At 41.5% G+C, this 26,993-nt stretch overlaps 1 protein-coding gene across 7 annotated transcripts in view; it reads right to left on the reverse strand.

Moving 5' to 3' along the window:
- PRKN (parkin RBR E3 ubiquitin protein ligase) overlaps nucleotides 1–26,993 on the reverse strand; it is a 1,163,789-nt gene that overhangs the window by 380,611 nt on the left and 756,185 nt on the right. For all 7 annotated transcript variants that reach the window (XM_032485307.1, XM_032485308.1, XM_032485306.1 and 4 more), the window contains exon 7: nucleotides 9,136–9,272. In XM_032485307.1, coding sequence (XP_032341198.1) covers nucleotides 9,136–9,272 — 137 coding nt within the window. The remainder of the gene's footprint in view (nucleotides 1–9,135; nucleotides 9,273–26,993) is intronic.

Raw genomic sequence — 26,993 nt, forward strand, 5'->3', positions numbered from 1 at the left:
TGCTCACCACTGCCGACTAAGACGCTGAGGACACCAGTGAACTGTAGGTGGTGAGTGGACATATTAGAGAAAAAGGAGATGTCATTTTATGATTTATGAAAACAGAAATTACATGAAAAATGACCTGAAAGAAAAAGAATTTTAAAAAATGAAGCATTGAAGGCAGAGACGAGGATGCCCTTGGATAGTACCAGATGGCATACTGCAGGGAAGATGGGAACCACGCCCTTGGACCCCCCACCCCGCCCAAGGCTACAGGAGATCTGTGTCACCAGGACTCATGAGGGACTAGAGGTAAACACATCTTGCGTAGTCTTTCTCATACAAATTCTAGAGCTGTGCTCTAAAATAAATCCACCTAAATTCCTGAAGCTCCAAGGTGTGGGGGTGATTCCCAGGGTTTGAAGCAGATTCACAAAGTGCTTTCACATTTCAGATTAATTCCTAGCATGGAGTGCTAATAACAGCAGGTACGGCAAATATTTGGAAGTAATTTTGAAGTTTTTCCCAAAGCCCTTAGCTTCATGCAAGAGTTTGTCAGAGGCTCTGGGAGTAGGCCATTTTGGCTGTGTTTACCCATATTATTTTCAACTCCATCAACATTTACTGAAACACCCGTGCTGGTTAGCAAGTAAGATTGTGAAGGAAAAGCCCAGCTGGGCTAACGAGCTAAGTCACAAATCTAAGTGTGATAAGTGTCAGTTTACTGATCTAAGTTCTGCTGAGCTAACTCATAAATCTGAAGTTTAGTGTCAGTTTACTGGGCTAACAAGCTAACTCGTAAATCCAAGCTCAACAAGTGTCAGTAACGTGATCTGTTCCAAATTGATAAGCTCCAGTGCACTGATTCCTTGCTTTTTGTTGTTTGAACCTTCTTGGCTAATAGCCCCATACTTGTAATTAACCCTATAAAACCTCATGTGCACGTCTTGGAGGTGCTCAGAGCTTCAGAGCAGAAGCCCCTCTGAGCCCACCGGCGTAATAAATCTGAGTACTCCAACCCTCCGAGTGGTGCTTGTTTCTTGGCTGGCCTGTCATTTCCGTAACAAGATCACTCGCGGACAAATCAGATAAGGGCAGAGGGATTACTTTCACTCCTCTTAATGCTACAGTCTCCCAGGGAAGACACCTTGTTGGTAGAATGCTCGTCCTTGAGGTAGTGCTCAAACTTTTAAACCTAGGGCTTTTAACAAACACTGAGGGCCACCCTCAGAGGTCCTCATTTAATTGGCCTCAGGCATGGCCTTGGACATCGAGACTTTTAGAAACTGCCCTGTTACTGAAATGCACGTGGAGGGTTGAGAACCAGCGCCTGGAGCGAAGCAGGGTGGAGGGTGGAGGGAACACCGAGCCTTGGCGTAACCACAGCTGGTTGCCATCTCAGCTCGGTCCTTCCTGGCTCTGTCATGCTGATACACAATCCCACTGAGCCTTTATTTCTTGCTCTGAAAAATATGAATAATTCCTACTTTTCAAGTTTACTGCTGGTTTAAATATGGAAAAGAGCGCCAAGAACTCAGAGATACTCTTTCCGTGACCTTCTTTTCCACAGAACTTTTAGAGGCACAGTCCTTCGTTCTTTACAGCCTTATCTGCTCCACAGTGATTGGCAGCACACGTTCCAGAGCCACGACCTGCTGGCTTTGAACACCAGCTCTGTGACTTACCAGCCGTGACACTGCGTGCGGCTTAATTAACTTCTGTGAGCCTCAAATGCTTCATCTATAAAGTGGGGAGAATGACAACACCCATTCCAACGGGGCTTGTGGGGGTTAAATGTACGTATGTACATCAGCATCAGAGAGGCACCTTACACAGGATGAGCACCCGGTAACAGCGCTAGTCACTGCGTGCTCCCCACCGCCAGGGAACTAAGACTCAGCACCCAACTCTCAACAAGCAGAACGAAATTTCTGCTTAAATGAGGCGCTCACACAAAGGAAGCAGGGTTTGTACTGGAAAGGGGTTTTAAACTGCTTTTAATTGTTCATCATAATAATTATGCTAAAAGAAAAGGTTGGTTCATTGTTGACTAGTCACACCTTGAAGAACGCACATGTCTAAAATTGAGTTTTGAAGGTGTTTAGCTTAAGGAAGTGGAAAGAGTTTTGAAAGACTAGGTTTGGAAAAAGAACATCTTATTACATATGTTTTGAGGGTAAGAGGTATTTATATAGAAATGGTGAATTTATATCAGCAAGACATTTAATACATGGTTCACAGAGCAACAGAAATAAGTGCTTTATCTAGCTCTTTTTTGGCTTCTGTGGGGCCGGTGTGATTTGAAAAATAGTTTGCTAATTCTACTTATAGCCTCTATTTTTTGAAATGTAGTTAATAGTTTCAGAAAACTGATCTTGGGTTTTTTCCCCCATAATGTCACCATTTAAACACTTATGAACGGTTTGTTTCCCAGGCTCTGGAGATACTAAATAATGAATTTTGGGCAAAGGGCTGTTTTGTGTGGGTCTGGGGAAGGGTAATGGTTAAACAGCTGCATTTACCACGAGGTGAGGACGAATAATCCTGAACAGTGCCGGGCCCGGGCGGATACCTACTTCCCACGGGACCCATGCCACTCGCAGAACAACTCATTCCAGTTTGTGGGCATCAAAATGTCTCTGGCCTATGCCACAGCAGGAATGCTAACACCAAGCAAATTCAGTTACTTATTTACCAGTGAATCTCCCATTTACAGCTTCATGCAAACCCCTGTGGTCAGAAAGGTGAAGGAAGGGATTCAAGCTGTGGGTTCCAGGGTGAGAGTAGCCATGGCTCGTGGTTAGATATGAACACTGTCATTGAAAGCAAGTGATGGCTTTAGAAATAAATGCCCCTTTCTTACATAAACTAATCTTGCTTTAATTTTCTTGGAAGAATTGTAATCCAAAAAAAGTTAGTCGATACCACAGGAGCCTAAAGCCATTTGACTAGGCATTTTAAACTGACACGGTGGAAAGGTAAATTGACATCTCTTCAGAGAAGCCAACAAGATCTGCTCCTAAGCTTCCCAAACCCAAAGACAACCCTGAGACTGACTCTCTTGGTCCAGTCATTTTACACAGAACTGTTGAGGTCAGCCAAGAGCAGTCAAGAAAACATTGCTGAGCACTGTGACACACATGGGCAGCAACACACTAACTTCACTGCGTGGATGTGCAGAGACGTAGAGCCTGCTGGGAAGTCCGGCTCCCACAAAGCTGCCCTTTCAATACACTCTTAACTTCTTTATGGAATGAACCATCATTTTTACTTTTCATACATGTGAAATTTTACTTACAAGATTCATAGATATTAATTAACATAACCTTTTAATTACCCCCACCGTGGGAGAAGACAATGCCATGGAAATGGTCCGCTGTTTCTATTTATAGTTAGAAAAGCTTTGCTTTTCTATTGGTTTTATTTCTACTTTATTGTATGTGTCTTGTCTTATGCTCCGTAAATCAAAGCAAAGTCAAATAAACTAGGGGGAAAAGATGGCCAGATAGATGGAGGTGAATACTGCTTGATAAGTGGTTGGTTTATGCATGGAGTTGTAGGAAACACCAGCCTACAGTTAATGAACATCTACATGCATGTTCTGCCATCAATACACACATATGTGCACACATGCATTCTACACACTGTCTGTGGGAAGACATGCTTGTGTAACAACCAAAGTATCAAAACCCAGTATTCATTGTGCACTCACTGTCTTCAGCATTTACCCTAAAGGCACTTCATATGACATTATTTTAATTCATCCACATTACAACATATGAGATGAATGCTATTGTATTATCTCCACTTTACCTTAAAGTGAAACCGAGGCAAGCCAAGGTTAAATAGCTTGCCCTATATTACAAAGGCAGTGAGTCTCAGAGCCAGGATTTGAACTTGGCTTCTCTGATGCTCTGTGTATACCCAAGGATATGTGCAAATGATTCATTGGTTTATGGGGCTAACATTAAGGCTTATACATGTATTATTTAAAATCTAAAAAATTTAAGCTTACTAAGACTTAATGTATAGGCAGATACTTATGCTTCCCATACCCTGGTCTGCATATCAAATAATCACATGTCCTGAATTGTACAGGGGGCATCCTGAGGGGACAGGGGAAGTCCTACAACACAGACTCCTACAGAGTGGGCCCTCTTTTGTCAGCTCCCTTTTGCAGAAGATTATCTGTGCTTGGCTCAGAGAATTCGGGATAAATTCTCTCATGGTGCCTTAACCAACTCTGTTAAAATAAACAAGTGACTTAAAAAGATTCAAGCTTCTTGCAAAGAAAGAATTAATTAATTTGAAAAGACACATGCACCTCCATGTTCATAACAGCACTATTTACAGGAGCCAAGACATGGAAACAACCTAAATGTCCATCGACAGATGACTGGATAAAGAAGCTGTGGTATGTTTATGTGATGGAATACTACTCAGCGATAGAGAAGAATGAAATAATGCCACTTGCAGCAACATGGAGGGACCTAGAGATTATCATATTAAGTGAAGTAAGTCAGAGAAAGACAAATACTGTATGATGCCATGTATATGTGGAATTTACAAAAAAAATGATACAAATCTTACAAACCAGAACTAGACTCACGAACATAGAAAACAAACTGGTTACCAGTGGGGAAAGGTGAGGGGATGAATAGGAGTTTGGGATTAATATATACACATTACTATATATTAAATAAATAAACAATAAGGACCTACTGTCTAGCACAGGGAACTATATTCAATGTCTTGTAATGAGCTGTAATGGAAAAGAATCTGAAAAAATATATGTATGTATATATATAACTGAATCACTTTGCTGAAAGCATGAAACAAACATTGTAAACAGACTATAGTTCAGTAAAAAATAAGAATTAAAAAAAAAAAAAAAGTACTAAACAGGTGAGCGCAGGCTGAAAGAGAAAACGACAGCACTTGACAACGTGAAGCCCCGTTGTCCTTGACAGCGCACCTCACCTTGTGTGTGTGGCAGGCCCTGGGAAACACACAGAGGAAGGTGGGAAGCCACTACACTTAGCACGACGTTTAAAAACTAAGCAAGTAATACATGGAAAGAACATCTCTGTTGAGCAAGCATTCAAGACAATCCGGTTGGTTTTTTACCAAAAAATCCCAAAAAACTATACTAATACTTGAAAACCTCTTTTCACATAATACGTGAAACATTTATAATTTGAGTCACCGTTAAAAAAAAGAAGGCTGAAATAATACATGATAAACCCTGTTGTGACAAGCTGAACTGTATTTTGTGATGAGTAAGTACGTTTGGAGATACATGTTAAAACATCATTAAAGATACAAAGCAGCAGGTGTCAGCATGAGTTACGCAGGGTAGAAGGTTTACTACCGAACTGAATGGCAGTCTGGTTGCTGCTAACCTGTCTCAGCGTGTGGTTATTTGCTACATTCTCTTTTAATAACAAAATACACAAATATGTAGCTTTCTGCCTCTTGTTAAACATTAAAGGAAAAAGGTGTCAGGGAAGATACCTTCTCAACTGTAAGCAGCATTTTTAAAAATAATGTTTCAGTCATACATATACATACAAAACATGCTGTGCACCAGAAACTGACATATTGTCAACTGACTATACTTCAATAAAAATAATAAATAACTAAGTAAGTAAGTAATAAAAGTAAGATTTTATGGAGTATTATGTTTAAATAACCAGTAATGAAATAGGTAGATTCACAAAAATTATTTCACAGGATTCCAAAGAAAACATACAAAGTAGCATATTTAAAATTCATTCATTCCTTGCCTCGTTTACTGTCAAAACAAAGAAGCCGAGCTCAGGAGTGCATAAAGTTATAAGAATGTCATTAACACAGTTAATGTAAAAAAATTAAATGGTATTTAAAAGACAACTGAACTACAGTAGAAGCCATATGATGCATTTCAATGAGATAGAGCTGGACCACACAAAGCTTTTGTTTCACATAGAGGTTGTTAGGTATCTTGTGGCAAAGAACTAGCAAATTAAAGCTACTTTACACACATTCTTTATAAAAATAGAAGTGATCTAATTTTACTAACCTTTCCTGTGACTGTAAGGGATTATGAAACGTATGCTGTATAGAAAATAGCTTTGAAGATAAATATATACAATATATTCGCTTAACATGTCCCCTGAGGAAAAAGTGATGTTTTTAAAATGACAGAGAAAAACAAATGTAAAAGGATCTTAAGCTTATGAAAAGATACTCAACCTTGTTCAAAATAAGAAAAAAATATGTGGAAATACCATTTTTCAAATACAAGATTGGAAAATAATCCAAAACCCTTGCAATTACTCTGTTGGTGACACACTGGAGAACCTGAGGCTTTTACACATCGCTGGTGAGAATGAAAGATGGCACAATGGTTGGGAGGGGATTTGGAAGCAGTAAAATGAATACATATTTTCCCTTTGATAGAGTAACCTCGCTTGTAGGAATCTACCTCAATGATACTCTGACAAAACCATGAAAATATATGTGTACACGAGTCTATTAGTTGTACTAATATTTGTAATAAAAAAATGGAAACTAAGTGTTCACCAACAAGGGAAAAGTAAGGTATAGCCACACAAAGGAATTCAATAATGCTTATTTTTTAATGGAAAAAATATCCATATATTACTAGGGAGTAATCTCCAGAATATAATTATAATGCAGAGTAAAAAAAGAAGCAAGGTGGAGAAAAATATGCATAATACTCTACTTTTTACTTAAGAAGGCGATGACGCAAATCTCTATCAATACCTACATTATCTATAATTCCTTTACATGTTTTTAAAATGGGAGGCTTTCCAAATAAAGGTTTACCTAAAGTGGAGAAAAGGAATATTGAAGAGCATGGGAACAAAAGCTATCTTCTTTGAATGTAACTTGTTTCATAGCTTTGATTTGGGAATCATGTTAATATTTTATATAATTGTAAAAACAAAATAAATTTAAAAAGCAATAAAAATATAAAATTATGTATAAAATTGGTGACATAACAGTACAGTAACAATACATGACTCTGTTTCCCTAGAGTGATCTACCCAAATGACAAAACAAACTGCAAAACTCTTAACACTGTTTCCAGTAACCATACTTCGGTGACGGTGCTGGTACGCTAATACAAATACTATAGTGTGTGTATTGTGAAATAAGACGAATGAGTAAGTATGTTAATATCACTCAGGAATAAGATTTTTGCCAAGAGAAAAAGCAATGACAGTTGTAAGATCAGGGATTGTAAGTAAAAATTCTATCACCCTGAGTATGAAGAGGAAATGTCAGTATAAACATTGTAGTTTTTACATTAAAAAAAAAATGCACATCTCCTAGCTTTCAGCTAGCCTAGGAACAGCGACCCGCCTGGCAGCAACGAGACCACCAGCACTAGGACTGTGACTTCTAAGTACTGTGTCCTTTATTAAAGGAACCAGAGCTCCCACCTTACTCCATATGCAGAAATTACCTCAAAGTCAATCAGTGACCGAAATATAAAAGCTAAACGATTAGAAAAAAACATAGGGGTAAATCTTCATGCCCTAGGATTTGGCAATGGATTCTTAAATTTGACATCAAAAGCACGAGCGACAAAAATAATAGATAAATTGGATTTCATCAAAATGAAAACCTTTTGTGTATCAAATGACATTGTCAAGAAAGTGAAAAGACAACTTACAGAACGGGAGAAATGTTTGCAAGTCATATAAAGGGAAGGGCCGAGCATCCAGAATAAACAAAGAACTCTTAAAACTCAACAACAGGAAGACAAACAACCCAATTAAAAAATAGGCAAAGGACTGAGACATCTTTCCCAGGAAGCTATGCAAACGAGAAACAAGTATATAAGAAGATATGCAACATCACTGGTCACCAAGGAATGCAAATCAAAACCACAATGAGATACCACTTCATACTTAATTAAGACGGCTACTCAAACCAATAGAAAAATAACACATGTTGGTGAGTATGAGGAGAAATAAAAACGCTTGTAAGTTGCTGTAGGCATATAGAATGACAAGGCAGCTATGAAAGATACACTGGTGGCTCATCAAAAGGTAGAATGACTGTATGACCTAACAATCGCACTCCTAGGTATATATCCAAGAGAAACAAAAACATACATCCACACTGAAACAAGTACACAAATGTTTATAGCGGCGTCACTCATAATAGCCAAAAGATGGAAACAATCAGATGCCCATCAACGAATGAACGAATGAACGAATGAACGGATAAATAAATTACAGTCTAGCCACATAATGTAATATTATTCAGCCACAAAAAGTAACGAAGTACTGATCATACCACAACTGGGATGAACGTCAAAAACATGCTAACCAAGCAAAGGCTGACACAAACGGTCACATATTTTATGTTTCCTTTTATAACCAGATTAGTGGTTGCCAGGCGATGGGGGCAAGGGAGAATGGGAAACAATTACTTAATGGGCATAGAATGTTATTCTGGAGTGATGAAAAAGTTTTGAAACTAGAAAGCACGTGGGTAGTCATTGCATAGCAATGTGAATGCACAAAATGCCACTGAACTGCACACCTTAAAATGGTTAATTGCATGTTATGTGAATTTCACTTCAATAAAAAAATACATCTAATAATCGTATAGTGCAAGTAAAGGATGTTTTGTAATGTTGAGAGATATAAAACCTTATTTAAACATTAGATATTTCAGCTTTATATCATTCTTCTCTAATTTATTTTTAAATATATGTTCTTTCATATATATTGTGTATGTGTTCAAAATTTTTAGCAAGAGGGGTGTACAACAACAACAACAAAAAAATTTAGATAGTGCTGCTCTAGGTCCAGGGTAATCAATTAAAAATTTTGGGGGTGAATCGATAGACATACTTTGTGTACTTTGGCTGAATAATATTTTAAAATTTATTTTCAGTGTCTTTATGCAAGTTATGTATCTTCTAATTCAACACAGTTCTTTCAAATCCTAGTGTTTTATACTGTTTGAGGTCCAGGCATTAATTTTCTTGCCTAGTAGTGATCAAATGGATATCAGAATTGCCAACACCTCCATGGGGATTGGGCGTATCTGTGATAGCTTTCTATCAGCCGTATTTCTCTTTCTATTCTTAATCAGCATTAGAAATGGAGGAAAAAGAGCTAGACTTACCCACACAAGGCAGAGAGTAGCCAAGCTGCGGGTCGTGGACAAACTGCCGATCATTAAGTCTTGTCACGCAGTACAGGTGGAAGCAGTCTAAGCAAATCACGTGGCGGTAGTTGCACTGGAAAACCAGGACGGGGCTCCTGCACAGGGAAAGAGAGACAGTTATTCTGGGACTGCTAAGGCCGGAAAGGCAGCTCTGTAATCCTCCAGGGCCGCTTAGGGCATCCTCTGTGTAAAGACCTGCGCTGCTAAGCACTGAGCTGATATATATCAATGCTACGTCTTAAAAATTGGAAACACCTTGTGAACTATAAGGAACATAGATTTTCTTAATTTTACATTTTTATGTGACCGTATTTACCAATCAGCCAGTTAAACCCAAGGTCACATGTAAGCTCTTTCTAGAAGCCCTCCTTGACTTCTAATTCCCAGTTAACCTCCTGATCATCCATCCACTTCGGTGCTTTTCTATTGATCCATGATTACATTGTAGTATTGGCAGGTTTCCCTTCTCTTGTAGACTCTGATCCCGTTGAAAGTAGACACTGTCTACTTTACATTGATATTCTCATGGTACCAGGCATGGCACAGTTTTACATAAATGTTGCTTGAATTTAGTTACAATAATATATAGAATCTGAACTTCCCCAAAGTCAAAAGAAAAATGATCACTGCATTAAAGTATGTTAAACAGTCATTCATATTTCACTGGCAAAGAGAAGAGCAGAAAGAAAAGATTAACAGCCAAGACGCTTCTACTGCAGGATTCCACCTCTTATGCTGCCCCCATCACACCCAAATGTTCAATGTCTTAAAGTAAGTTTAGGAGAGTACTAATAAATCAATATACACAAGTTCCCCCAATTTTAGACTTCCTTAAAACACTTTGTAGAAAAAATATTGCCTGAATAACCATGTATTTTTGCTAGTAAATGAACCATATGAGTTTATGACAAAAAGGAGACAAAATAAATATATTAATTTGAGATCAGCCCCAAGGCAATTTTAATAGTAAGAAAGTCATTGTAATTTATCTAGATAAGTCTATTTTCTATGTACTGATAACAGAATACAAAATAGTTTTCATTTCATACCCAATTCTTAACAGATACAAGAGCTCTTCAAAAGCTTTTTCCCTAGAAAAACTGATACTAAACATTAACATTAGTAGAAGACAATTTCTTAACAATGAAAAGATTTTCAAAATTCTGTTTTCCCACTTATTTCCAAGCAATATATAATACAAAACAAAATGGAAAGAAAAAAAATAAAATGTGGTATTTTAATGTGTTGGATCCACAGGCGGGTGGTCAACTTAATCTGAGTTAAGAGTGTCCCTGAGGTTTTTATGTGCTTCCATTTCCCATCTCTGAACCTACTGACATCCTTTCGGGGCCATTTCCATTCCCAGGGCCTTTTTCAATTAGGTGTTGACTGTGTTCTGAACCTTCAGCCTCTTCCCTTCTAACAGCTTCCCCCTTGAAGATGATAAGATAAAATGCTTTCCTACGTCTAACAGAAGAGTCGGGCACGCACACACACTGTGTTCACTCCGTGTGACCCTACGGAGCTGCTATGTTTTACCTTCTTCTCTCAGAGCTAAGTTCTGTGAAAAATGTTCTTCACTCAGATTTTAGCAACATGGTTGACTTAGCCTTTAAAGATCCTTAATCTGCTATCAACACATAGAAACACTGGAGAAAATATAAGAACATTTATAAAAATGGTCCTATATATACGAAGGTTAAAAGAAAGCTTAGCAATTACCCTGTAGGAGAAGGAAAAAAACCATATAAAAGCCAAAGCAGTCAGTAGGGACTGTGGATACTGCCCCAGTGTCCCAGAGAGACGGCGAGGCACGTGGTACGTCGCCACTGGGCCAGCAAATGTGTTCGTTTTTATCCCTATTAATAGAAGGGAAAGTAAAAAGAGTTCTCTTTTATGTTTGGACAACAGTACACATTTATAGTTTTGCCTTTATAATTAAAATATAGCCCCAAAGAACTTATACCATCTAGACCATCCACAGAACGTCAGGTGCTCTGCTTTACTGATTATATCCTGCTGTTTGGAACAGATCAGCAAGAAATGGTGAGAACTGGAGGCCACGGTGTGAGACAAACCCTATGCAGATTCAGGGGCCACCCGCATCAGGGAAGGCTTCAGAGGTCCAGTGTTTGGGTCATGGAGGGACACGCTTAACAAAATAAAGGACACTAGTCATCTTGCCCTCCCCTCACTAAGAATGACATAATCACAGGCTCTCTGGGACCAGAGGCTCTGGTTCCCAGAGTGAAGCATGCTCTCCAGGGGCCACAGGAAGAGTCTTACTGAAAATTAAGCTACAGTGGCACCAGTTCACTTCAGCCTCCTTAAACTGGACTAGAGGCAGGAAGGAAAACTGACCATATTAACAAGGGTAATCGGTCCTAACCATCAGGAAGAGCAAGAGCTGCTGTTACACACGGGGTCCGGGAAGAAGTCATAGGGCACCGAGGTGGTTCCCTGGACACCTCCTGATCCGCCCCTATGCAATCTGAATGGCAAATGGAGTTTGCTATTTAAAGTTATGGCTTACGAAGTACCTCGTGATCAGGACTCAAGATCTTTTAGTATATATATTTATTACATTTATATATCAATGCATGTATATGTATATGCATATATGTGTGCTTATGTATATATGCACATATGTATATATGCATGTGAACACATATTTTTATAAGTATATGTAGAGAGGGAAATAGAATAGATACATGTACATGTTGATAGATACATAGATAATGATAAAGATGGAGACAGAGACAGTACATGCCTGTTTTTCATGTAGAATTGTTAGTTGATTTCTTGACATGGTTATGAGGTAAGATTGCTCACCTTTTAAGACTATTCTTAGTATTTATGAAAAAGTGAAGTGAGTGATAAACATGACACTCACAGAAAGGTCATGAGATTAAGCATCTGAGAAAATGAAATGAGTAAAAATCATTTCATGGCCAGAGGGACAACATAATTAATTTCCCAAGTCCTAGATAAAAGAAGAAAGGCGGAAATCCTAGTACTGATGAACACTTACTTTGAGTTGGGGACGTTGCTAGAAACTTCACATTTTTTTTTCCATTTCACCCTCTTGAAATAACACCCCCGCCCACTCTACTACTCATCATGTTCCTCCCTCCGCCTCCACCCACTCTGTCGGCATGGTCCTCACCCATCCTGGCATACTTCTAGTTCCTTGGCCCTTAGACTCATGCTCCTTGTCAAGCATTCCTGCAGAACAGTATATTCAAATATATTTATATTCAACTGAAAACTCCAAATTTTAAGGTCCAATTCAAGACTGAGATCTCTGCAGAACTTTCTCTGGAGCCCCATCCTTTACTGGTTCTTCCCTTTCTCTTCACCTTTTATCCATCAGGTCTACCCTCAATGTGCTTCAGATATTACCTTCACTTCTATTCCAAGTGAATATTAAATGAAAAGTCATGAAATGATAGAGGTCATTCTTGTTTATTCCTTTCATGAGCCAGACCTCCTCATGATATACAGGGTTGAGCACACAATGGTTACATTATCAACAGTTACTGATTGTACCAGTCAATACATGAATGGGATGTTTTTACTTTATAATTTCTCTGCTCCCATTCCCACATTTTCACTCAATTACTTATTAAGCATCTACTTGGCTAAAGTAATCATGTATTTAATACATGTACAATGTAGCACCGGGTGAGTAAGTAAAAACTGTATAGTCACAACTGGTTCAAGCACTAGGAAACACTCACATACACACAATCCGAGGGCATAGCTAGTGGACACAACGTGCACGTGGAACAAGCATTACAAGGAAATACATGAAGTCACCAAACTCCAGTGCCGTAAGAGTTAGGAGAGGAGGGAAGTATGAGTCAGGATGGCTCCCCTGGGCAACCTGAGCTGAATTTAAGGCAATGGGAGAACTGATGTTGGGCCACTGGAGAAACATGGTTTCTGGGCAAGGGAGAGAACTCAGACATGGAAAAGAATTCTTGGAACAGGAAAGTAACTAGTTAGGCTGACTGAGAGGATGTACCAGGAAAAGAGTGTCAGGAGAGATGAAAAGGGTTGGACACAGAGCAGCTTCTGGTTGGGGAGAGTGGGGGGATTCTTGCAGGCAAACATAGTATATAACCTCAGATCATGGGAATCTGCTGAAGACATGTGAGCACGGGAAGGGAGTGATGTTTTGCTAACTTTAATTCCAAGGAAAGTCTGAAGGGAAAGAAATTAGAAACTGTGAAAAGTCTTTGGAGGTCATTTTAATAACTTAGGAGTTACTAAGGAATTGAACTATGCTGTGCTGATGGTTCTAGAAATGGGGATATGAAAATGAATAAGAGTGACACTTCTAAGCCAGCAGTTCTCCAGTGAAGACATACAAATGGCCAACAGGAACATGAAAAAAATGCTCAATTTTGCTAATGATCAGAGAAATGCAAATCAAAACTACAATGAGGTATCACCTCACACCAGTCAGAATGGCCATGATTAAAAAGGCCACAAACAATAAATGCTGGGGAGGCTGTGGAGAAAAGGGAACCCTCCTACACTGCTGGTGGGAATGAAGTTTGGTGCAGCCACTGTGGAAAACAGTATGGAGATTCCTCAAAAGACTGAAAATAGACTTACCATGTAATCCGGGAATCCCACTCCTGGGCATATATCTGCAGGGAGCTCTAATTCAAAAAGATACATGCACCTCCATGTTCATAGCAGCACTATTTACAATAGCTAAGGCATGGAAACAACCTAAATGTCCACCAACAGGTGACTGGATAAAGAAGCTGTGGTATATTTATACAATGGAATACTACTTAGCCATAAAAAATAATAAAATAATGCCATTTGCAGTAACATGGATGGCCCTGGAGATTGTCATTCTAAGTGAAGTAAGACCATATGATAGCACCAAATGTGGGGGGAAAAAGACACATTAACTTATTTAAAAATAGAAACAGACTCACGGACATAGAAAACAAACTTATGGTTACCAGGATGGGAAGGGATAAATTGGGAGTTTGAGATTTGCAGATACTAAGTACTATATATATAATGGATAAACAACAAGTTTATACTGTATAGCACAGGGAACTATATTCAATATTTTGTAGTAACTTATAGTCAAAAAGAAAATGAATACAAATATATGTATGTTCATGTATGACTGAAGCATTAGGCTGTGCACCAGAAATTGATGCAACATTGTAAACTGATTATACTTCAATTACTATATATATATATATATATATATATATATATATATATATATAAATAAAAGAGTGACATTTCTGAGGAGGACCTGTCAGAACCTGTCTTCTCCTGGGTCCTTTTCCTTGTGACATTCCTCTGTGCCCTTTGCTCCGATTATACATAAATGTTAATTGATCAATCTAGAAAACCCCAATGAGCCAGGTTATAGAGCAGTTAATCAAAGGTTAAATAAAGTTCTCAATCACATGTAAAAGGAATTCTAAATGCCGTACTTGACACACTGAAAAGTTGTTTGTAAGCAGTGATGTGCCTGCTTTTATTAAAGGAGTGACCCAAAGACCCTTTATTCACAGAGTATTAGGCACAGCTGATGGAGTCTTAGCAAAAAAATGTGGCAAGTCATTCGTATACATTGCATAAAGCAGAGAGCTGTTCCACAGCCATGCAAACATTCCCACTTTTGTATAATTAGTTTTCTAGAATTTACAAAATAGTATCAATTGTTCATATTTATCTGATAAAACATGCAGTTTAAGCTTCTCTTTATCTCTTTTGTTCTGTCTCTGTCTCTCTCTCTCTCACACACACACACACACACACATTTACTCTCCTTTACAGAACCTTTTTCTGCCAAAATCTATTTCTGTCTGTCTGCTTCCTACACATACATCTTCATTTATACCCATTAAGAGAGGGGCTGTGGTTCCAACTTTTCAACTGAGATGTAACATTTACTGAATGCCAAGTGCCCCAAATTTCAGGATATGTAAAGCTAAGGAAGCAAGTCTAAATTCTAAAGAAAATAGAGACCAAATAGAGTGAGTGGGAAAAGGGACACACAGAAATGTAATACAAGGCAGAACACATCAACTGTTAGAGACACAGACAATATTAGTAGGCTCTGTGGTAAGCAGCCTCCAGGAAGTTCTCCAAAGATCCCCACCCCCTGGTATTCCTACTTCTGTGTAGTTTCCTTTCATGTTATGTGATGTGACCTCCTTAATCCATCAGAAAACGTAGAAATACCAAAGAGTGAAATTCCAGGACTAGATCGGGAGGCACTTCAGCCTCCGCCTGTGCTCTCTCCTGGTCACTTGCTGGCAGAAAGGGAACTGCCATGTTGTCAGGACACTCAAGCAGCCTCTGGAGAAATTCACTTGGCAAGGAACTGAGGCCTCTTGCCAACAGCCAGCACGGACCTGGCTGCCACCTAAGTCAATCACCTGAGTCAGCGCCTCCAGCCCAAGACAAGCCCGTAGGTGACGACAGACCTCGCTGGCACCTGGACTAGAACTTCACGAGATACCTGGAGCAAGCACCATCCAGCAAAGCCGCTCCCAGATCCCCGGCCCACTGGAACCGGGCAAGGTAACACTTCCTGTGGCCTTAAGTCAGTAAGTTTGGGGATTTTTTTTTTTTTAATGCAGCAATAAATAACTAACACAGGCTCAGAGAAGGAGGAGATCATATTAAGTTAGCACATTAGAAGATAATTCATGAAAGTACTGGCATCTGCAGGAGGAAAGCGATTCCAGTGCAGGAGACAGAGAAAACATTCCAGGTCAAGGGGCGACATGAGGTTGAAAAGCACAGAGCATGGAAGGCGGATGCGGAGTTATACAGCGTAGCTGGTTTCCTCATTCACCCTGGTGAAAAGCAAAATGAAATAGAAATATATATTTAGGGATAGTAGAATCTGAAATAAAATGAACGGCAATGAAAATTAGAATAAAAACGTTAAATACAAAATCATTGAGAAGATTAAAAAAAAATGTAATTTCCTCCCTGGAGGGGGCAAGTTAGCTCTTAAATTTAGCTGACACTTGACCCTTGAAAATTCACACATTTCTACAGTATTTAGTTTGTGCGGCAGTAACACAGATGTTACGCCCCAGTTAGCAATCTCTCAAAGCTCTCTTCCAAGTCTCTACATGAACAACTATCACTCCTGGGAGTTTACTAAAGCATTTGATTAGATAAAAATAATTAGAGAGAAAAAGCTACATCATTAAATAACTTGAATTTATCTTCGTAACAACTGTCACTTTAAATCCCTTTTAGTTAGAGATAGCTTATAAACAATAAATAAATGACTGAAATTTCAGAAACCAAATGCATTTTCATTTAATCTATATTTTGCACATTACCTACTAATTGCCCCAAACCACCACCAACAAAGAAGTCTCCAACATGGCGCCCACCTGCAGACATGCTGGAGATAACATTCAGCCCACACATGTCACACGAGTTCATTATCTGAGTTAGCCAAGTGAGCAATCCCAGTCACTGCAGAGGCCCCGAGCCAAGGTACTAATTGATAGACTCAGCTTTTAGAAATTAAAATAAGCCTCAACAGTTGAATGACCTTCAAAATTCCTTCCAGTAGCCGAGTTAAAGTCTTGAAGTAAGTGCGTTTGCCCGTCAGTCTGCTTGGAATCAGAATCCTATTAAGGTTCTGGCAGATCCTGAATCAGCTCATTAATGACCTCTTCCAGCTTGTTCTTGCCTCCTCTGCTCATGCTCTCACTGCTTTATCCAGTCTGCTCTGCTACACACACAAACACACTCTGTAAGCTTACTTGTGGAGGTCCCAGCATTTCAGTGGATACAGCGTATCTAAGATGAAGACACTTAGGTTTACATTTTTGAATCACTTTCATTCATCCATTCTGCCAATACTTTGGAACAACCACTACATGCCAGGCACATAAAGGTGAACAAGACGTGGTCCTTCGCCTTAGGAGGTCATAGCCCCATAGGGTCGAAGGTAAAAAAGTCTTAGTGGAGTAAATGCTACCATAGGGATGAACTTAGAGACCCCCCGACTTGGTGGCCTGGGTTCCAAGACAGATGGAAGGGGTTCCAAGACAGATCATGCCTCAGGGCATTCAGTCCATGTAGAGAGAAGATACTGAACAAACTAAATGGCTTCCCTTGTTGATAAAGGCTTTAAATACAATAATATACAAAATGATATAGTAAATAGGTTATACAAAAAATGATTAAGAAAATATAAACTGCCTGTCCCCTTTTCTAGTTGACAAAATTCTCTTTCCCTCTTTAATCCTAATTCAGTAATCTATATTCCATCTGTAGCACTAAAGGTTACAGGAGAATTTGTAAGAATATGAAAACAAATATATGTATGTAAGACTGGGACATTATGCTGTACACCAGAAAATGACACATTGTAACTGACTACACTTCAATAAAAAGAGAATTTGTCACCTCAGCATTTGTTGCAAAGTTTGATCTCACTGATCAGTACTCTGCAAACCCTCCTGTCATTAATGTACAATTTTATTTCTGGAAAACATAACTTGATTTTGTGTATCCTGTGGTTATAATACTGACCAACATATTCATGTATGTGCTCATGATGGAGTACCTTACAGTTCCATGGGCGTAGTTTCTGCATAGGGACAAAACCTTGACCTCGTGTATCCAGAGCAACTGCTCTATGTTGGCATTTTGCTGGGGAGCCCCAGGGTCCCCTTCATTTAAAAGCTCTCTGTCAGGCTAACTAGATCTCTGTTTTGACATGTTAACCTGTTCTATGTACTGTCACGTAGAGAAATTTGAAAATTTCAAGTAACAGCCGCTTTTTCTGTTTCAGACATATTTCTCAGTATATACTTACTGATTTTGAGTCTACAAAGATGAAACTATGAAAATTGTTAAGTAAAGATTCAGAGTAGTAAAAATATAAGGCTTCCTAAAGAAAATGGGTTACATTGTTGTGTTGGTATAGTTTGAATTCTCTGAACTCATTAGCATCATTTTGACCAAAACCAAAATCAGCACCCACGTTATCTTCTCTTTCTCACTCCCACCATCAGCCCCTAACCCAGTTCAATCAGCACACCTCAGCAATATTATTCTAAAGTAGCTTTCATGATGGCAGGTCTTGGCCAAAACTATGAATTAATTACTCAGTGCCAATGGATCACGACCCCGGTCTTGCTTCTGTCTGTCACAGCCCTCCGTAGGCTGGACTCACCCCATGACATGTGCCTCCTACACTGCCTTTCACAGATCCTTCTGTTTCTCTCAGGTCAGTCTCTTCACAGCTTCTGAACCACCTCTCCCCTTATGCTCTTGTCTCTACATGTAGGATTCTTCTACTTGTCTTCATTTTCCAGAAAAATTGTCAAGGTTCAGCTCCAGTCCAGTCTCTTCCAGGAAGCTTTGCTCAGTAGGACCCTAGCTGACACGGGGTCTCCCACTCCCTTCCTAATTTCCTGGGGTGCTTGTTTACAAGGGGTCATCTTAGGTCCTACTTAGTATTCTGTTGTGCATCATTCACATTGTTCCTGACCACCTTGATGAGCCTCGGTCAGGCTCACCAACTTGAATTCAGCATACAGTAATCAGGAAGCTCCTACGTGCTGGTGCCTTTGCTCAGAGTGGGGAGGGGGTACGCAGTTCTTGTCCTCAAGGGATTCCATCTGATAGTGGGGTAAGAAGTCTGGGCACTTTGGGAGAACTAATGAGAGGCAACTTAACCCAATGTTGATCGGACAGAGAATGTTTCTTGAAAAAGGAAAATATAAACTAAGACCTAACAAGCAAGAATGAGTTAGTCTGACCAAGAAACTAGAGGGAAGTGAAAAAAACATGTAAAAAAAACCACTTAAAATAGAAAAAAATTGGTTAAGGTTGGGGAACTATGTCATGTAATTTCATACTACCCCCTCAGCCTCTATCAAAGTTCTGAGTTTCTCCAGAAATTAAAAATGAAACTAAAAAGTTATGATACTGTTTCTACAAGCCACACAATATAAGTCTATGTTTTAGGTTTATGAAATACCTGAAGTGTAGCTGAGTTAGGTTGCTTTGAACCATTAACAATAAGTAGGCTGTGCAAAAAAAAAAAAAAAAAAAGAGGCCATAGTTACAAGAGGGAATTAATGGAGTGCTGTTTTCTTACAGATGGTGTCAACCTTTGGGGATATTATTTCACATTAGTATAGCTTATATACTGTATTTCTAAATAGAATTACTATTGACGGGTTAAACCCAAGTATAACCCATTAACGTCTAGAAGTTTTAGATCATAAACATTTCAATATAGTGACACATCTTATAAACATCTTTTCTTTTTTTTTTTAAGTAAGTTAAATTTTTAAAAGCAAGGAGGTCAACCCTTTTTAGCAGTAATTCATTACAATGATTTGGTTTACCAGCAACAGCCCCAACTTTTCTTGCTAAGGCATTTATACTACTAAACAGATGCTGATAAATAATTGTAAATAGCATGTAACTTATAATGAAATAATTATGGCATGTAACAAAATGAAATTTAAAAATTTCAAAGGGTATTTAGCCCATGGGAGGAAAACGCATCTCATGAAAAATGATCACATTTCTTTCCTATCTCCCAACTAATAGAATTAATTTCAATTCTCAAAATTGTATTTAAAAAAGTCTAAGGATGCTCAAAATTATATTCATGAGTTAAGCGCTTCTGAGTTGTAATATCCGAGCACATCCCATGCAAACTGTCACTGTGTACGGCTAGAGGAAGCTGAAACCCAATTTAACACAAAATACTTTCTAGGTCACATCCTTTGCATAGATAGAGCCGTTGTGCGGCACAACTATTCAGCCATTGGGGATGCTGTTTATAACACATACCAACTCATGCGTACATCTTGTCTTTGTTTTTACTTTTGTGAAAAACAGCTAGAAGCAGATAATGCCGAGACCCATTGCAGCAGCACTGTGCTAAATTGAGAAAGATATGAAGACAGATCTTGTTTAGATAAGAACCCCACCGTGAAATAAACTGTTCGAGTGTAGCCCACAATCTCATGATAGGAAATATTAATGTGCTAAGAGTCAGTCCAGTGGCTACAAATATTAAGTATTTAACATAAGAAACTATTACTGACACAGAGTAGTTTAAAAATGATACATTTTTGCTGCTAGGTCACAAAAATCTTGCACAGAGGAGTTCTCATTACCCTTTCATTCATTCTTAAAATAACGGAATGAAATGAATGTTCATAGAATGCTGGGTCTTTCATTCTTTTTATCAGAGAAACAGTAAGAACCAGGTCCTCTGAAGCAGAGTAGTCAGAAAAGAAAAATCAACTTAATAAACAATTGCAGACATTTTAAAACAGTGTTATAATGAAAATGTCTCAGAAAGAGGAGGTACTGTGAAATTTCTGAGGTATTAGAGGGACTCAGGATTAAAATAGTAACATGATTTAAGAATTTGTGGAGCAGAGTAGATAAAATTATTTTCCTAATTTAGTTTTTTGTTTGACATATAGCCAGGAAAGCAATGTGCAGCATGATAAAATGTTTCCCTAAAAATAATAAAAATCAACATGATAGAGAAATGCACATCTATATGAATTCACGCTTAAAACCTAGACAAGGAATCCTGCAGACGTCAGCGGAGGTGGGGGGAGGCTGGGGAGAACCCTGGGAGGCTGCGTGGCGGGGCGCCGCACACTGGCCTCGGAAGCCAGGTCTGTAAACGAGAACGTGTGAAGTGGCAGGCTAGCTCCAGCAGTCCCCAAAGACCTCTTGGCTACTGGGATTGTAGACTCTTCAGTGGGTACGACCACAACATTTCTCCTTCCTGTAAGCTGGTGGAACTTAGACCTTCCTTGAAACAATGTGCGAAAGACATTTCAAAGTCCAGCTTTACACCTCTTGAACTAACACACATGCTGCTCGCAAGGCTAAGAATCTGGGGGCTTCTGGAGATTTTGCTTCCTGGAAGACACATTGCGAGAAAGGCTCTGAGCCAGAATATTGAAGGAAAATCAGAAAAGGTATCTGGGTACTAAAAAAACAGTAACAAAATATCTTATGTAACTTGCAACAACTAACAGTTAATTTTAAAGTGCCTTTTCTCTTCTTTTTATTTCCGTTTTTCTTTTTTTTTCTTTTCTCTGTCACAGCCCCTCCTACGGAGCAGTCAGTTTTTGGTTTAATTGTCTCTGTTCTCTCTAGACCAAAGGTCAGCAAACTCCAGCTGGGGGCCAAGTATGGCCCTCAGCCTGCTTTTGTAAATAAAGGTTTATTGGAACACAGCCATTTTCACATATCGTCTACAGTTGCTTTTGGTCTATGAAGGCAGAGGTGGACAGTCATGGCAGAGGCTGAGTGGATCACAAAGCCTGAACTGATCTGTGGCCCTTTACAGAGAGGGGCTCCTGCACGAGGACTTGCCTCTACTAACACGGGGGCTGCTTTTGTCGCCCCAGGGCCTGGCCCGTGACTCGTGTTAATGATGCAGATGTTCTAACTGATTCCCCAGCTGACCGACCGACTGACTGTCTCTGAATGGATGGGGACGCACAGGGAAGGCCCGCAGGAAGAGTACCGGGGAGCCAGGGTCAACAGCGCTGCAGTGTTCGGTGGTGGGCAGTCCGTAGCTGGGCTCTGAGCTGAGCCTTCTATGCTGCTTTTCAAGGCTGCAAATGTCATCTCCTTCATTCTGGCCACTTCTTTTGATTAAGCTGATCTGGTCTCATCCAGAGAGTGTTCAGTGCTTGCAACACTCACATGATAGAAAGGAAAAGGGCAATGCACTTTGATGAGCTGACGAAAGTAATTGCAAGAAAACAGGATGGAACTGCGTGATGGTGGCTGGTGGCTGGTGGCTGGTGGCTGGTGGCTGGTATAAACCGGGTGCTCAGGGCTGGCGTGGGGAGAGGACGTTTGCATGGATCCCCAGACGACCTGCTGTGCGCAGATCTGATGCTCCAGGGGAGGAATAACTAGTGCAAAGCCCCTTTAGGCGGGAACAGCTGGGCACATTTGAGAATTAAAGGAAAGTTCAGTGTGATGGGAACACAGTAAGCAAGGCGGGTGAGGGTTGAGGGGGGCAAGATGAGGTTAGAAAAGGCTGGAACAGCTGTGTGAAGCCCTTGTCTAAACAGTCAGGATTCGACTCCTGGGCAATGTGAAGTCATACAAAGTTTTAAGTGAGGATGTGACATGATGTCACTTATATTTTAGAAGGTCCCTCTAACTTTGTGTAATGAATGGATCACAGTGTGGCCAGGAGGGAAAGTCCCATGGACACTGTGACAGCCTCCTGGGAGAGAAGTCCCAGCCTCCTGGTCTGAACTAACCGGTGCAGCCAGAGAGGCGTGGACAGACAGAGGACACGTGGGACCACAGAGCACTTGCATGTCTCCTACTGAGCTCTTCCCCATTTTTACTAACGGTTGTAGATTTCTCCATTTTTAGGAAGCCTCAAGATCATGTCCCCAAATCCAAGGGACCACTGTTATAAAGCTAACAGCTTCCAAATTATTTTATATGGAAATGGGGATTTTCCTGCACTTTCTAAACAAATTTAACTCAAAAGCTTCACCTAGAGCCTAAATTAAATGATAATGAAACTGATACTAAAATAGCACATTAATAAAAATTCTAAAATACAGTTCCATCATGTGTCCAACTCGTAATTCTTGATCTCCTGTAATGTGCCAGGCGCTGGGCCTAGCGGGGGACATAGAACAAGGGACAGGAGAGGCACTGGCGACCCCGGGGTCTGTGTCAGGGCTGCCCAAGTCAGGGAGGCTGTGGGGGGACAGTGTCTTCAAGCAGGGCACTGATACCGGAGAGATCAGAGATGTCGGGGAAGGAGAGCCGAGAGGATTCAGAGGTTAATTAGCCTGAGGCAGAAAGGCGGGTCAAGCACTATGTCTAGCTTCTCCTTTTAAACATTTATTGCGTGCTCCTGCGCCAGCTCCCCTGCTAAGTGCTTTTTCTGCATTATTTATTTAACCCGCTGAACTCGACAAGCCTCGGGAGGGCAGGGCCCACTTCTGTGTTTCCTCTTCTGCAATCTCACCACCTCACACTCAGCCTTGTTTGTAGGACGAGTTCAAAAAGATGTGTTGGGGGAACGGCTGGATGACTCCCCTGTCCCTCCCACAGCGACAGCACAGCGAAACACCTGCCACGGAGAAGGGCAGGTGAGGACGCAGAGGCTGGGAGGGGAGTCAGACTCCCCGGCCCAGAGCTGGGCGGTGACGGAGCCGGCGCCAGCACCCACCTTGCTTGGACTCCCAAACACCACGCTGCCCGGCCTGAGTCACGCTGGTGACATTTGCTGAAGCAGGATGGAACCAGCTGGAGGAGCAGCAGGAGCGGAAGCACGGGGAGGAGGCTTCTCTCAGCCCCGGACTTGGCGAGCGTCAGACGTCTCTGTTACATCAAGTGAACGTGTGCGGAGATCAGTTCGGGACATGGCCCCTAAACCCAGGAGAAAGATCAGAGCTGGAAAACGCCCTGGAGACCCACCAGCCAGAGGTGATGATTACAGCCCTGGGAGCTGATGTGTATAAAATTAGGAGGGAAGGTGGTCGGGAGAGAGCCCCGGAGAGCATGACATTACAGTGTCACTGGTTTGATAAAGGAGTTTTCGCTTATTGAGCTGTAGATGTGAAACATTTTTACATTTTTCCAATAACTAACTCCCCTGTGTTCTGTCACGCACACCTGCTGGACAGTGCCCCCAGGAACATCCCAGATTCCATGACTTCCCGTGGCTTTTAGTTATTCCAATAATCAACACTGGCCGCGGAGCCCCAGACCAGCCCATTCTGAACTTCCATCTCCCACTGCACGTGGGGCTCTCTCCTCCGCGCAGTGAAGACCAGAGAGGAGGTCTAGCTGCTCCGAGAGCCGTGCACATCAGGGAAGGCCTGCTGGGACTGGGCACGTGCAGGCGGGTTAGCCCAGGTTCTGGGGTTGGTGGGGTGCCATGGAGGGACCCCCCCCCCGGGATCCCCCCTGGAAGCTGCTTGCATCTAAGTAGGCATTGCTGGTTTCCTTCCTTTCTTCCACACATGGTTGGTGCTGAAGATTAAACTACGTGCAAGACAGAGGTTTCTCTCATGTTGGATTTGCAGATTCAAAATGAAGATGGCATTCACGAACAAGGAGTTAGTGGTAAGCAAAGTGTCACAGAGAGTTGCGAGGCTGGAGTGAAGCAGAGAGCAGTAGGGAACAGGCCAACCTAACCTAGCATACCAGCAAGGAAGGCTCCCTGGAGGAAGGGTCCCTGTTCTCCAAAGAGAAACCAGGGTAGAGCTTTTAAATTCAAAGTTGGACCATCTCACTCCCTGACTCAATCCCTGCAGTGGTCCCCTGCCACATCATTCAGAAAAGGCTCAAGGCCTTACAGTGGTCTTGCTCAGTCCTCTAATCCTGCCAGACTGCCCCCTCTCCACCCCAGAGAGCGCTGCACAGTTCCTCAAACATGCCCAACAGACTTCTGCCTCAGGGCCTTTGCACTGGCTCCCTCTATTGCATGAATACTTTCCCACGGATCCTCACACGGCTCACACCCTGACTTCCTGCCACTTTCTTCAAATGTCTCCTTCCGATGTACCCTCCCTGACCACCCTACGTAAAGCTGTACTCACCACCCCCACCCCCCGAATCTTCCAGCCCCTCTCCTTGGTCTACTCTTTGGCTCCACAGCACTGACCACCTTCTACAGTGGATTTGATTATTGTTCCCAACGCTTCGTCCCTCCCTGAACCTACCCCCTTGCCAAGTGACGTTGCCCTTCCTCCCACCAGAAGCTGAGTATATCCCATTGCACTGACGGTGGGCTGAGCCACCTGGTTTCCTTTGGCCAATAAGATGTGAGTGGATGTGACACAGTCAAGCACTTGAGAAGTGCTGAGTGCTTAGGCGCGCCATTTCCAGTAGGAACAGAGTCCCCGCGCAGTGAGGCAGCTGCTGGTTCAAGGATGACGACGCAGTGAGCAGACTGGAAATATCCCCTACCCAACGCAGAGCCAAGCTAAGCCCAGATGAAGCACAGAGGCATGAGAAGTACCAATGAACTGTCATTGCCAATGAGACATCGTGGTTCTTCATTGCTCAGCTCTAGCTGACCAGTGACCTTCTTACAGTTTGTTATTATACATACTGTTTATCGTCTTATCACTGGACTGTAAACCTATGAGGACAGGGATCTTGTCTGTCCACTGTTGCATCCCGGTGCCTGGCACACAGCAGGTGCTTAATACAGGTGTGTTTAATAAATGAAGCAATGGTCAAGTCACCTTTCCAAAAGTCACCCCACCCTGAGTAGGAGGTCTTGGTCCCAGTCTGTCTCACTAAAAGGAAGGAAAGAAAGCTGAACTCAGAAGAGGAGTGGACCCGTTGAAATGTTTGCATGACGCTTCGGAGGTGGCGGGCTCCCCGGTGACCACAGCTGCTCAGTAGGAAAACTCTGACTAGAACCATAACGAGGGATGGACGCCGTAAGTACCGAGTTCAATTTCAGCAAAGCAGTTATTGGTTGAGAACACAGAGGCTCTGGAACGAAACTGAGGGCCCCTGCACACCTGCCGCCCTCCCAGGAGACGAAGCTGTCTAATGTGTGAAGGGAGACCCGAGGGGAGAGGGGCCTGGGGCCTGAGTCTCTCTGGGAGAGGAGGGAGCAGAGCCGGACCTGATGGATGGTGGTGGTCAACACACAACAGTGACGGACAGGGGCCACCTGCCTTTGAGATTTCAGAGACTCTTCTGGGGCAACTCAGCTGTCATGGCCCTCTGAAGGGAGGAGACAGGGGCCAGTGGCCTTCTGCCTCGGAACCTGGAGAGACATCTGAAATCTGCCCCTTTGCCACATGTCCCTGAGACCCTTCTGTCACCTTCCTTCCCCTCCATCGGTAAGGTTAGACACACACAAAGAAGGAGAAGGCAAATGATTGGAAGGACTGACGCAAATCCTGGGGACTGGAAGGGCTTTGGGGATGAGGTTGACAATTTATGGAAAATGACCTGCAGCTCTGTTTCAACACCACTTCGCTGCAGTTCCTGATAGTGTGCTGTCTTGGATCTAAACTCTGAGTTTTAGAGTTTTGAAACAACAGGAAAAAAGATTGTATTTCCAAGATCTTCCATCATTTGGAAGAAAGTTTTTAGATTCTATTTCCCCAAACAATTGCTGCCTCTTCGCTCTGCTATAGCAGAAGAGCCAAAACCATTACTCAACCTTCAAAGCCTGAAGTTTTCTACTCGTGTAAACAAGTCTTCATGATGTTCTACTTTTATACATAAGAACGTTTGGCTATTAACTGAGGTTAAATAACTTGTCAAAGGTGACAGAGTGGTCTGTCATAAACCAGACTGTGAGTTTCAACTCACACGTTCGAGAACCTCGACTCTCTTGCTGACCACTTAACCACTGTCCACCCACTGCCCTCTACAAAAGAATAGAAATTGAGGAAGTTTCACAGTGGGGGGCATCTGTAGGCACTCGGGAATTTTCTGCCTGGGCTACTGAAGAAACGTGTCTCAGTACCTAGCCGGCATGTTCAAATCATCTTCCCCATTGCAGCAAATCCCCTCCCTCCTTGCAACTTTGTTCTTAACATGTGTCCCCTGTTCCTTTCAACACTGTATGATGGAAGAAATGCCTTTTCTGCCATCCACCCTCATAGACCTCGCACCTTCCTTCATCAGATCCAGAAGCGCTTCTGAACAACCTTCTGGGGGTGCCCTCCTGTGGCGCTCTTGAGTGTACACGCATATGCATGAACGCACACACACATCCACATGCACACGCAGCCACTTGCATACACTCAGAGTTTCCTGTTTGTGCCCTCACC

This window comes from Camelus ferus, chromosome 8 (genome assembly GCF_009834535.1).
Source record: "Camelus ferus isolate YT-003-E chromosome 8, BCGSAC_Cfer_1.0, whole genome shotgun sequence".
NCBI lineage: Eukaryota > Metazoa > Chordata > Mammalia > Artiodactyla > Camelidae > Camelus > Camelus ferus.